General features: G+C 45.2%; 1 protein-coding gene across 1 annotated transcript in view; it reads left to right on the forward strand.

Moving 5' to 3' along the window:
* KPNA3 (karyopherin subunit alpha 3) overlaps positions 1–2,721 on the forward strand; it is a 48,450-nt gene extending 45,729 nt beyond the window's left edge. The window contains exon 17 of the mRNA XM_040583832.1: positions 143–2,721. Within this exon, the coding sequence (XP_040439766.1) occupies positions 143–241 (99 nt within the window). The 3' untranslated portion in view covers positions 242–2,721. The remainder of the gene's footprint in view (positions 1–142) is intronic.
* Positions 2,722–14,191: the final 11,470 nt, after the last annotated feature.

A 14,191-nucleotide genomic window follows, 5' to 3' on the forward strand; every position in this document is an offset into this window, starting at 1 on the left:
GAGGAATTGATTTGGAAAAACTGATGTAGTTTTATTACAATAATATTTTTTTTAAAAAAAATTGAATGTTTGTGAATCTCTTCTATGGGTACTGAACTGTGCAGAGGATTGTCCTCTCATGTATCTTTGTTGTATTTTATAGATTGATGAAGATCCCAGTCTCATTCCTGAAGCCACTCAAGGAGGTACTTACAACTTTGACCCAACGGCCAACCTTCAAACAAAAGAATTTAATTTTTAAGTTCAAAAAAGTGCAGCTTCTCTGTCCCACACCAGTATGAAGCACCACCAGATGGCTACCAAGTGAAGAAACAAAAGGCTCCAAGACACACATGCCTCTTCGTTTTGATGCTTCTAAAGCAAGCCATGTATCGGTCACTTTGCAGTTGCCAAACATCACTATCACATGGACTGTAAATGCATATGCATGATCTCTTAAACTGTTTCAGAATTCTTTTTAACAGTCCCAACTACCTTTTTTTGCCTTTTTCCTGGTGCCACATGCTGACAACCGCAATCTGCAGTTTTGTTAAGAATATTCCATAGTGGTGGCACATTGGCTTTCCACGGAAAAGTAGCTTCTTTGGAAAATGGTGCGCTGTGGATCAAGACACTTTGGTATGATGCGTACATTTTGGAAGACTTCACAGGGGCTCAGTTTGCTCTGAGCCTCCATCATCGTCCTCCACAAACATATTTTCATATACTTTATGTGGAAGAATAGATTCAAAAATGCAAGCCAAATGAATTTCATTGGTGAAACTGAAATAAAAGTAACTTAAAAAAACAAAAACAAAACAAAAACACTTGGCAATTGATTAAACACTTAAGTTTAAAACAAAAAACTACTTCAGCTATCAGTAATTGATGTGTGTTCATTAACTGCCTCAGAAACCAGGGTTGGAGAATGAACTGTAGATTTGGACTGGTAAAGCTTTTGCCATTATACCTAATTTTTGAGAACAGCGAGCCCTATTTGACCACTCACTTCAGCCTGTGTGTTCCTGCTGTTTTGAAGTAATCAAATGCTGTGCATGGTATTTTACCTGAGCTACAACCTGTTATGGACTTGAACTTCTGTTTAAGCTGAAAGCAAGAGTCCCAGACGTAGGAACAAAAAAATTCTGTCCAAAAGTGTATTAGTTAAAAAGAATCTTGCTTTCAACTTTCAGTAGTCAATATATTTCGTTTTAAATTGATAATTGGATATGGTTGATTTATATTGGGTTTAAACTGTGGAGCTTTCATGTTTACTGTAATTTAGTCTTAAACTATTTTTTACTTAGTAACCAGTGCTTATGATGATGTGGTTGGCAACAAACCAGCAACTACTTAGAAGCGTCATAAAAGCTTCATTCTTGGAGTATTGGAAGAGTAATTCAGAAGTTAGTCTCAAATCTTATTCACATAATTAAAAAAGATACAAACTGGTTGATGTGTGAGGCTGTGTGGAAGCTGCTGTTATTCAGCATAAACCTGATGTGCAGCGCACATTAAATAACTTTACATAAGATATGTGAGGTCATTGCTTTTGGAAAATCGTCTGACCCAGTCATTTTCAAAGGGATTTTGGTATTGCTGGGGTGAAGATCGATAATTTTGAAATTGTGTAAGCTATCACACAAACTGGTTTTGTTGCTGTTGTTTACTGGGTGTAATTTCCCAATGCATTGATGTGAAGGGATAGAAAAATCTAAACTAATTTAGTTGTTGGATGTGGGTTGTATTTACTGTGATGAAGATAAGGACAGATGCCATCAGAGCTTTGTGGATCAGCTGTTTTTCCACTGATGAACAACGCATAGCAAGTGTGCATTCATTAAATATATATCTGCCAAGGTGGAGCCACTTTAAAGAGTGAGTTGTCTTGTATCTCAACTGGATACAAGTGTATGTTTAAACTGCAAGATTTTTACTTGCTAGATAATCTGTTTTAATATAGTGGTTTGGCCTCTGATTATTTATAGGTTTTATAAATTTTAGAATCAATTTCTCTTTAAGGTGGCTCAGATTTTTCAACTCTTGTGCACATAAAATTGAGTTGAAGTTCATTGTGCCTTTTTTTCTTTTCCCAAAAGTTGAGTTGAAGCTTCATATGGTAACTGCATCCTATTCACACACTATAGTCTAAAATCTTGAAACTGTGTGGTGTTCGCTAAGAAACTAAACAATAAAAAGTCAAAGTTAGGTAAGGTCACAAAGTTTTTGTGAAATTAGAGTTCCAGCAGGTGTTGTTGTGAACAAATATTTCCCCCCTTCTAATTGAATTTAGTCTCCCTGTATGCCATATAGACTGACGGATACCCTGTTCAGCCTGCACTCGCTATTGTCCTAGAGATTACATACAAATTGATACTGAAACAACAGTTTTCCACTACTGTGAAGATTTGATCCTTGTCTTGCACTCAATGCATTACATTAAAAGTGAACATCAGAGAACTGGGTAAGGCAGGACAAAGCATTTGCTCAGTTCTTTCTGTTGTGACCTTATCAGCTTTTGATTGGGATTGCACCATTTCATAGTTAATAAAGGAAACAAAGTATATTGCTGCACTTTTACGTTTTCAGAACAGTGTTTAAAATTGCATTGTTTTTATTATTTTTTTAAACTATCAGTTAAAATAGACTAAAACGTTCTTTCAAAGAGGCATCTAAATGTGTTCCTAATTTTGTATATGGGCTTAGGTTTTGTAACCAATAAAAAGCTGCTATCAAATACTATAAAAAATTCAAGAACTTATTTTGAAGATTATGAAACTGCTTAGTCTTCATGGAGTGACTTAGGGGTTTTTGTCTTTGACTAGATACTAGCAGAACTCCGCATCAAGGTTTGAAGTATGTTACCAGAATGAATAAAGTAAGCTAATGCAGTCATCTGAAACTTTGGATGCTGTTCCAGTACGGAGTTTCATACTTTTTAAGGAGAAGTTTTCCAGAGACGTTTCCAGGAGGCCGTGGTAAGTGGGCTGCAGCTGATCCACACAACTATTAAAACAGTGACTTCGGTTTAAAGGTTTCAAGATGTCAGGGAACTTTCACAGTCTTTTTCTATCTCCAGAAACATCCTTTCCAGGCTCCCAGAGCTAGGCTGATTGCTGATTCAGCACTAATTGTAAGGTCTGTTGGGAGAGGGTGTGCGCCAGGACCAGCTTTAGGTGGGAGGCTGGGCCTGCGGTGGCCCTCCCTGGCCTAGGGGGGGGTGACCAGCATCCCTCGCCTCAGGCACGAGTGGCCCCATTGCGGTGCTGGTTGCGGATAGATTGGAGCTGTTGGGAGCTTGAATTGTCCAGCAGCCCCCTAGTTAATGCAGTCGTATTTAATTACATGACAGCAGCAGTGGACAGCAGCGACTGCTTTGCCATCTTTGCTCTGTGTGGGTTGGGTGAGTCAGCTGGAGAAGCCCTTCTGCCTCCATGAGTGGGTTGGTGACGGAGGTGAGCTTCCAGTGCTGTATTTAAATCTTTACAAATGCTCTTCCATGGGCACATAAAGGATAAAGATTTCAAGAGAACCCAACTCCCATTTCCAAAGCAGTTTAATCTTTTTGGTTCCTTCAGCTTTCAGTTGGCAAAATGAAACTCGAATTGTGTTGGTTTTTTGCAACCTCTTAATCATCCAGCAGGTCCTACCTAGGTGACTTCAAAGACTACATTAGAATGAAGGATGCATTATTTCAAGATTACTGAAAAAGAATGAAGCCTAGAGGATATCTTGATGTTCTCCCATACTTCTAAAATTACAGACACTCATTTTGTTTGCTTGATCTGCTGAACAGAAATGATCCACTGACAGGCATGTTTTTGTAAAAAGTTCTTAAAATCTCAGTAGACTTAATGATAGTTCAGGCCCATTTTGTTACTAATCTGATCTATAATGGCCTCTAGGTGCCGAGTGCGTTTCAAACTAGTCATTTCTACCAAAGCAGCTTACTTGTGTTCCTTCTGTTTTGTTGCATTAAAAAATACTCCCTTTTGTGGCATAATTATGCTTCTCTTCAGATGTATGTAGGACAACAAATTACACCAAGCCATTAGAAAGAGCTTCTCGGGAAGAAAAGGAAAAAAACCAGTAGAAAATTGTGGGCTCCAAAAGGCAAAGCCTTGGGACATCGTGCTGCAGGGGTTTGTCGTGATGGCGGCTGTCAGCTCCACGGCAGCGAGGGCAGGGTGAGCTGAAACCACCTGAGCTGCTTGGCTGCGCTTCAGGGTGGTGTATGTTATCTCGGACTGCTCCGGGAAGATTGCCTCGTGTTTAAAATGTGGAGTTATGAACTAAGGCAGCTTTGCCCTTACCTGATTCTGTTCTGTGCGTGCATTATCCTGCCGCAGAAGCTACCGCAGGCAGGTCTGATGTGTGCTGCTGGCTTAGACCTGGAGATCTTCAGCCACTGCTGCAGCAGCACGAGCAGCTTCCTTTTCAAATGCATTCATGAGACCTTGAGCAGCGTACGAGTTTTATAAAGGAACATAAGAGCTGGGGGGGTTTCCAACCTCAGTTTTAAAAAAGTGTGTTGGGAACATTACAGCCTTCAGTATCACAGCTAAGAATATTAAAACCATGATTCTTGTGTTCTAAAATGAAGGCTAAAGTCTTTACTGCTTTCTGCCTTCAGCAGTAAAGTAGGATGAATGTCACCACACAACCTTTGAGCAGAACCAGCAACTTTTGTGAAGGATTTAGATACCCCACAGGAATTCAGTTTGCTCAATGTGCATTAAGTAGGGCCCAGGGATGCACAAAGATGTGAAAGATGAATTAACCTTTCTCTTTACTAAATGTGGAAAACTCTGGTGGTTGGATTTTTCTAATGTGCTGTAAATGAAGCATAAGGGAGCTCATTCATGTCTGCATCTTAGTTATTTGCAAGCTGTTAATTTTAGTGGCTCTTTTTTTTTTTTTAACCCTGCCTCATGGAGCCAGATGATCCCCCGTATAAATTCTCTGTCCATGCAAAAGGAGGATGAAATGGAAATATTTTGCCAGTGGCTTCAGCAAGTTCAGTGCTTGGTTCGTGCAGGGAGATCCTTCTTGCCCTGGGATTACACCCATCACTGTTTCTTTCTGTTTGATGCAGTTAACAGCTGGTTCCCCCCGCATTTTATACTTCTGCATCCTGGTAGGGCTCCCTGAAATCTAGATGCAGCCTGTATTTTGTAACATTGAAAATAAGGGATAAAGTCCGTCTGTTCCCCTTGCTGTGGTGCCCCCAGCTTACAGGAGAAATGGCACCAGTGAGGTCTGGCCCTACTGTAACAGAATATTTGACATTAGTTCTCAGGGAACGGTTTCTGTGGTCTTGGGTTTTGTCATTTTAAGCACAGCATCAGCACATAGGACATCTCAGGGGATGAAATGTGTGTAGGGGGACTCTTTGGACTTGTCAAATTCTCGTGTTTAAATCTAATACATACAAAATTTCAAAAAGTGTAGCTTTGTCAAAAAAGGCAGTCTTCCAGTTTTTGCATCCCTCAATCTCTTGTCAACGTTTCACATCTCTGAGCCGTTGCCTTTACTAGTTTTGAACAAATATTAAAAATTAAAAAAATAAGTACTTAAACCCCCCTCTCTTCGTGTTTGGAAGGAAAAAAAAAAAAAAAAAAGAATTGCTGCTAAAACGCATGCTGATGCTTGCATCTCACATGGAAAAATTTCCATCCAAAGGGCTTGTTTGTGAACTCACAGAAGGAGCTGGATGTTCCAACGCTGTGTCAGACGCTTATCGATAACACTCACTTCCAGCTCTGTAATCTCAGCATTTCAGGGTTCTGTGCTGAAATGTTTAACCCTTTTGTGAGAAAAGGGTGCAGTCCAAGGGGAGTGTTTGGCAAGGTGGCATCTTGCTTCTGCAGTGGGAGCGTGTTCCTACTTCCCCTGTTACCAAAGCGCTGGGGTTTTAAACCTGACCTCACGTCAGCAGCACAGCACCAGGTGTCTGCACTGAGCTTTGCCTGGCTGTCCAGAGCCAGGGAGGTGTTTCTGGGGAGCTGAGCCAGAGGTCTGTGCTTGAAATACTGTAAACTGATGGAAAGGGAGGAAATCGCTGCTTGTAGTGGTCACAATTTTCTCTGTATTTGGTACTTTAGTCAACATTTGAGCTCTTAAAATACTCCAGGAGTTTTATTGGCCTAAGGAGTTGCCTATTACCCTAAATTTAATAGAAGAAAGATTTGGCCCTTAACGATGGGAGAGAGAATTTGAAAATGTGAATCCTACAGGTTTAGATAATGGAAGTTCATTAAACTCAGTGTTTCTTCTTGATGTAACCTGGGGACAGCTTCTCGTGTACCAGTTGCAGGAATACTGCTGTAAGTATTCCTCAGGGCCCCTGAGCGCATCGGGTTTTTTCTTCTACCCCAACTCCCATCGCCTACTCAAAAAGAAACACCGCAAGCATTAAAGTGTTGATACTGAGAACTTGGGGGCTCTTTTCTTCTCCCCTCTCGGAGACCATGAGAAGGTTGCTGAACTGCATCAGTATTTCTCCCAAGCTAAGTTTGTGTGAGAGCTAGAAGCGTCAGAGAGGTAAAAGCTCCTCGGCTGGGCAGGTTTTGCTGCCAGCTTCAGGCTCCGTGCCCAGGGACTGACCTCCCAACTCAGGCTGCTCCTCTCTGTTACACCTGAGAAACTCACTGTGTGAATAACTCACTCCTGACTGACTTGGTTTGGAGTTGCTCGGGGTTGCGCGGTGGGTGGCTGCCTCGAGGCAGGCTCGTCCCTGGGAACCAAACAACGGATTTGAGGTGGTTTGCTGCTTAAGAGGCCGTTGGTGGTATTTGCACTTTGGAGAAGGTGACTGATAATTTATAAGTGGTTAAAAACTGTCCCTTTGTGACATCTTATGTGGGTGTATCACTGCATTAGGCACTTAGGTTACTGTCACCAGATTTAGTCTGGTGATAAAAGTGGAGCTGGGAGTTTAGCTGGCCTCAGCTCATGCAGGACTGCTACAGTTAGAGCTCCCGTGTGCACTTCTGCTTCATTTCACAGATGAAAAACCACCTGGGAGAAGTAGCTCAGTGACCAGCTGTGTGCTATTGGGACAGGAGCTCTGGCTGGCAGCTGCCTTCCTCCTCCATGACCTGGCTCCTTGGTTTCTGCTAAAAACCCAGGAATAAACTATTTGACCTATTTTGCCTTTGCCAGGGGTAAAGGTGGCTACTTGGCAGCAGTGGACTGTAAGTTGAAATCTAGCTTCCCTTTTTGTAACCTGCTGCCTGCTTGTTGGCAGGTATTGGGGCAGGACACCTCACCCCCAATGTGTCCTGGAAATCGTCGTCTCCATGCGGCAGCCTGAGCAGGTCAGGGAAAATCTGCTCCTTGGTGTACTTTCAGTAGGTTTCATTTTGTTTCTCGTGTTCCCAGCAGAAGGGAGGTGAAGAAAGCATTTTGCGAAGCTTTGTACAGTTGCTTCGTACAGTTGAGCTTTGGGTTTGAGGGTCACAGGTGAGGTCTGGAGCTTCTCAAGGGGCTCCTCACCAGGGGAAGCCTCCTAGTGGCATCTCCATACATGTTTGAGACACTGCCTGTTCTGTTAGCTTGCGGCTTCGTAATAGGCACTTCCCCGTGGGACAACAGCATCTTGGGACACTTACCAATGAAGTCCTTGGCCTCGAACGCTGTACGGTGCAGTGCATCGCCCCAGCACCAAAGACCTGCCACCTTCTAAAGAGTCCAGAGGTCTACCTCAGTGTGCAACAGCTTCCCTCCAGCTCTGTAGGGATCACTGTGATTATCAACGCTGCTTCTGGAGTGTATCTCCAGCTTTCCAGCACCACCAGCTCTGCTGGAAAACATCTTTCCCATCAGCTGGGTGAAGAGGTTGGAGCAAACTCCAACAAGAGCCATGTCCTAGCCTATACCTCACGTTCTACCTAAACTCAGAGTTTAAAGCCTTTGTAATGCATATGGATATGAATGTATAATATCTATGTGTGTATAATGTGTATATGTATGTAATAAGTGTGCATAATATGTAAATATTTATCTATATGTAATGTATAATGTCAGAAGAAAATGCTGAGTGTAGGCTTAACATTTTAAACATACAAAAGGCAGCTGCAAAGCTGAAAAAATAGATTGGTCCTCATGCCCACCAGGAATGAGACAAGAAATGCTGTCAGCAAAGGAATCTAGATGGGATGCTAGAAAATCTGCTATGGATAGGGTGAGAGTCACCAGAGAAATACACCACCTTTGTCTTCCCCAGTTGAAGGACAAGTCGGTGAAGTCCCAGGGGAGGGAGCAGGGGAGCGACTAGCAGACCTGGGCATGGCCATAGCTTCTTGGTGTCCCCTCTTGCCTGGTGGGTACCAGGAGTTGTGTTTCCTTGGTGTGATGGGAGAGGAGGTCAGTGACTCCTCCAGTCTGTGGCCTGACTGTACGAGCTGGGCAGAAGAACCGGCAGTTGTGGCCTGGCTGCAGTACAGAAAGATGGTGTAATTTGGGAGGGATCTCTCCCCTGTTTATCATTGACCTGTCACACGTATTACAGTCATGCCTTTGGCCCACAGAGCAATGCCCGAATTTGCTAAAATGGCTTGGAGTGCTCAGGGGAACGTCAGTCTGCAGGCTGAAACCCACCTCCCAGGCAGGAGCTTTGCACGGTTGCAGCAGAGCCCAGCCCCTGCTTCCCCCTACCTCCCGGCCACCCTGGCGGGCATAATCCCAGCCGCTCATTCCCCAGCCCTCAGTGGAGGGCAGTTTTGTGTGGCCTTGTAGGAAGCAGGGGGACATGGGACAGACACGTCTGGCCTGTAGCACAGCAGCCAGGCAGGCCAGCTGCTTCAGAGGCTTGCAGGGTGGTTGCCTGGAGGCTCGACCCCTCCAAACACACAGGGCATGTTGGATGGAGAGGTCCCCTTTTTTCGGCTCCTGCATTTCATATCTCTCCTGCAAAAGCAGCTTGAATTTTTCCCCTCTTGAAGCAGGTGCTTCCCAGTGCTGCTCCTCTCTTGCAGGCTCCCACAAGTCCCACTCAGGTGTGGTGTCATTGTGGGTGGTGGCACAGCAAGGTAGCAGGAGGGGGGTCTGCGCCCACCAGGGCAGCTGTTAGGGCAGGAAGGGTTTGCCAACTGCTGCAGCACCCACCCGCACCCCTCCCTGCCACCCGCGATCAGGACACCCCTGTGCTGCCCACTTGCTTTTTTCATTCCTTTCATCTGACTCCCTCTGCCAGGCTTCACGAGATCTCCTTTAGCTCCGTCGCAGATTAAATGCATTTCATCCTGAGCAGCAGCAGTTGTTGGGCACGGTGTTTTGGCTAGGGCTGTGGACAGGCCAACGCACGCTTCTGCAACAATTCCTGCAGTGTGGGAGTCTCGGTGTCATCAAGGTTTTCTGGAAGTTTGCTCCTCAAAGGGGTCCCTTGGCTCAAGAGCACCTTGTACCCAGTCCCTCCTGTTTGCTGAGGGCATTTGCCCAGCTGAGAGCAGGTGTTGGGCAGGATGCTGCCACTGAGCAGCTTGGACAGGACAGCAGGGGAAAACCACGTTCTTTTGCTTTCCAGCTCATACAGAACAAAAAAGGGGTTCTCCTTACACAGAGCCGGCCGGGGCTGTACTCCACCAAGTGCTAAACCAGCGTGAAGGCATGGCGAGATTCCCACCAGCCATTCCTGCAACTGACTCAGGTGAGCATCACCTGCACATCACCAAAGCTAGAACGACAAAGTCTCCTAGAAAAATTGCTGTAGCTTTTAAAAATTAGTTTTATTTCGCAGCTTCTAAACAGTTAAAAATTAAAATGAAATTTTTTATGGAGCACTGATAGTTTCTGCTTCTGGGAGGATCTTTGTCCTGAAGCCACAGTGCGGAGTGTGTACTGAGGTATCGGCTGCGGCTTATTCCCTGGGACTGAACGTGCTGGGTTCAGTCACTGAATACAGAGATGCGCAGTGCTGGGAATACACAATGCTGTGGCCCAATCTAGGTATAAATAAGCCAAAATCCAGGCAGGGCATGACAAAAACAGTCTGACTCCAATTTCTTAATTTTTTTGATTCTATAGTTGATAACTTTAATGAGGCAGCCTGGTTTGGATGTAGCTTTTGTTTTGCAGCTGAGATTTCCTGCACTGTCCCTGGTTTTCAGGGTTTGGGGGTTTATTTTGAATTTGTTTTGGTTTTGTTTTTTGTTTTTTAACAGATGTGTTATTTACATTGCTACTTTATCTTTCTTCCTTTTTAAAAGGTTGACGTGACTTTTAGTGCAGTACTTGTACTAGCATCAGGGGTATAACATGCAGCCTCAAAATTCACTGCATGTTCTCAAAAGCTCTTTCCTTGTGCCTATTTTCTTTCGTGGGGCACCTCACCTTCAAGAAAATGGCATGAAGCTCGGTTAAGTTCCAGCATCAAAATGAGACTAAAATAATTTAATTAGGATGCATCTCCCATGGGAAGGATGGCAGAGACCGTGAGATGCTCCTGCGTGGATGGCGCGTCAGTGGCCACGAACCGGGCAGCTGGGGCACCGCTGCTGCCTGCTGGTGACAAGATCAAAGTGACAGGCAAAAGCAGGGTGAGCCAGGGCCAGCCCTAAGGACACAGTAAGGCACAGCCTTCCCCAAGCCAGTCTGTGGCATTTTCAGCTTCTCCCTCTGGCTGAGGCCCTGATCTTTCCCGTAAGTTAACACTCTACGGAACCGTTCTCCTGCAGTTTTCTTGCGTTAGTGCTGTCAGCAGTGGCAGGCGAGCTCCCATGCAGCGGTGGAGGTGGCTAATGGGGTCTTCAGCTGTGCAAAGGGGAAGGAACAACACGGTTATTTGTTACCTGTGCTGGTGGTGCTGGGGGGACAGATAGCAACGTGAGCAATTTTCTTATATGGGATGAAGACAGGGTGCAGAAAAGAACAACAGGAATATTGAGGCCGTTTTCCTTCTTGACGACAGAGCGGCATCTGATTGAAGTAAGTCACAAGTGCTTCTTCCCAGGGAGAAAAGAGGGGAGAATAAAGGTCTCTCTAAGGGAGAAAGCCCAGGGGGAACCAAGGGGCTGAACCAATGCCTTCCTGCCAGGCCACGGTGCCCACATCATCTGAAGCCCTGGGGCTGCCTGCAGCCACCTCCACCAGAACATGTCACCCACCCTCCTGATCGTTCCTGCCCACTGCCTTTGAAGAGCTGCTTTTTCTCAGGGGCACAGTAGATTTTGTCCTTATCCCTCCCAGGACAGCTCTGGAGGCTTGGGACCACTTTCCCGTGATTGCAGCCCAAAATCTGCTCCTCCTTGCTGAGCTTGCCTTGCTTTGCTGGTGACAGGTCCATCCCATCTTGCAGAAATGGGTCATCCTCAGGAATGGTCTCTTATATTTTGCCTCCGTATTGACCTTCCCCCCAGGAACAGGGGGCAGCTACTTCTCCATCCTTGTGGAAGCTCAACCCTGAGGCATGCTGAGCAGGTACCTTACAGCTGGTGTGGAGCCGGCCTCCTGCTCCAGCTCTGACCCAAACCTCATGTCTTTGGAAATACTGCCTGCGTTGGGGGATGGACTTTTAGCATTGGTCTTCATTTATGCTATTATCAAAGAAAATGGCTACTGTTAAGTGCTGTCAAAAGCCAGAAAATAATGAGGCCTAATTGTGTGTCTTTATGAGCAGAACAAGCCCTGGCCTGAATGTATGCCCCAGATCTGCTCTCAGCTGGCAGTTTTCTTCCCAAGGAAATCTTCTGTTTGGTTTTTCCAAAGTCCTTCCCCTCCATTATCAAACTTCACGTGGGCCCGTGCTGAGTTTGTCCTTGCACTGCATAAACCAGCGGCTTCCCGGCCGCGCCGTGGTGTGGTTAAAAAGCAAATACTGCTCCTACACCCCAGGCAAAGCAGAGCGTCACTGCAGAGCCGCCCATCGCCAAGCAGGTTTTTTGTTTGTGTGAGTGGTTGTGGTCTGTTGGAAAAAAACCAAAAACCTCATTGCCACATCCGAATGTGGTTAGCCAGCACAGGCCAAAAAAAAAATTAATAAAAATCTGAGACCTAAGGGAGAATTTAAGAACACTTTATTAGCTTCAGGGAGATTGTTTCTCATGGCAATTAGCAGACAAGATGTTGATGGTGCCGGATTGATGTAAAGCACTAGAGCTTTGGAGGTGACGGGTGTTGGACTGGGTTGGAGCAGAGGTTTATGCTTCTGGTCCGGCCGCAGAGAGGCAGGCAGGGGTGTGGGCAGAGGGGGACGCGCTTGCCGCGTCCAGGTTGGTATTGCCTTTCATAGCAGTTGGCTAATTTATCGTTGGGTTTATTTCCCCCCCCTCTCTGCATGAATTTTATACAAATCCCATTGTGTGAAGTATGAGGTGGGGGGGTGTGACATGTTCCCGGCCATGGGTGCATCGCTGAGATCCTAACCCGAACACCAGCCTTCACCTGGTATTTTTAATGATACCCAGATGGCAAGCTCAGGGCTGTGGCTCAAGCAAGTGCATCACAAAACAGTCAAGTATTGGAACATTTAGATGAAGGCCAGTTAATTAACCCTTTGAAGGCTGCAATGCCTTGAACTGTAGTTTATCATTTGTCTCAGTCATAATTGCATGCCTGGTGTTTAATACAATTTGGCAACAGTATTAGTTTTTTTGAGAGGTGGTGTCACACGTGGTTTTGCTCCTTGTTTTTTTCTTGGCGAGTTACATGTGATGAATCTTTATAGGTGGTATTTCAGAGTTTCTTTAAGAGGAGGAAATTAATTTACAGCTGTTAGGTGTATTAAAGCACCGATTAAGACATTCCACTGCATTATACAGCCCGTTTCCTAACAAAAGGGTTTTTTTTGCAACTTTTTCTTTTTCATGTTGTATTTAAAAAGAAAGCTCTTCTTGGATTTTAAAAAATTCTCATTGACCTTTCTTCCTCCAGGTGTTTCCCAGGTCTCTGGCTACTGCCCTAACACTCCTCTCCCTGCGCCACAGCCGGTCTCACAGCTCCCTCTCATGCACCCCGTGGTTGCCCGTTCCCTCTTTAAATAGTTCATTGGCAACCGTTCCTGCCCTCGCCTGCAGCCCTGGGACCATGTGGTTCCCCTCTGATCTCCGGCCCTTCAGCAAGACCATGGTGAAATTCGTCAGAGAAGCCCCATCAGTAACTGCAGCATGTAGGTCCATCTGAAAACAAAGAAATGGTGCCTAGAGCAGAAATCAGCTAATGCACGAGTAGAAACCATTTTGTGTCGTGGACTGAGCTATGGAAGTTGTGAAGAGACTGGTGGAAAGGTGAATCATCCTTCCTGCAATGGTTTTACCATTGCTTGTGTTTTCTACCAGCTCGCTGCTTTCTTTCTCTCTGCAGGTGGGTGAAACCCTTCTTTTCAGGAATTAAAAAATAAATCTGTGCTGCGTTCATAGTAATGAAAAGGGTTTGTTGAAGCTGCTTTAAAAATCATTCCCACAGAAAGGTTAATAAATCAATGAGTATGTCCTCTCATAAATGGTGTGAAAGATAACTGAAGTGTCTTGGTGCCCTCGAAAGAGTCAGCAGGACCTGGAGGCAGCTCCCACTGCAGTGATCCCTGCCAAGGAGAGAAGGGATGGGAGGTCACAGGGCTGGAGGAGTTGATGGCCCTGGCCAAGAAGGCTGCTCTGACAGCTTCAAGCAAGGGCAGATTCTCACCAGTATGGCTTTTCTCAGTGGAGTGGTGACTGGGAAGAATAATGCACAATTATGGATTCCAGTTACATTGCTGTAAATGTTAATATATACCAGAGTGCCTCTAAAGGCGTTGGGCTGTTGAACCTCCATCCTTGGAAACATTCAAAACTACTGCACAAGGCTTTGAGCAACCTGATTTCAGCAGGGTTTTGGACTAGATGTCCTTTCCAAACCTTGCTGTCCTCTGAGTCGGCCACTTTTGCCAATACATTTAGCTCACAGATTCAGATGCAAGACCATGGAAAAGCAGACCACATAAACAACTAAATACTGACCAGGCCAGTTAAAAAGAGCTGATAAAGCTGTAGGAAGCTACTAGCAGAGTCTAGAGATAGGACGCAAGCTGTAAGAAGAAGGGTGGCGGTGGGGAAAAACAGCAGCAAAACTATTTCCAAGCAATCCTTTTCCTTTCTAAAGAGAGCCAAGTAAATGCTTCTTACTGGGGGTGTGTGTGTGTGGGGGGGTGTGTGTGGGTGTGTGTGGGGACACGGGACACAAAACCACAAAGGAAATAAAAGAGAAACATCCTGCTGTTCCAAACTTCTCCTTTTGG

This window comes from Falco naumanni, chromosome 2 (genome assembly GCF_017639655.2).
Source record: "Falco naumanni isolate bFalNau1 chromosome 2, bFalNau1.pat, whole genome shotgun sequence".
Taxonomy (NCBI): domain Eukaryota; kingdom Metazoa; phylum Chordata; class Aves; order Falconiformes; family Falconidae; genus Falco; species Falco naumanni.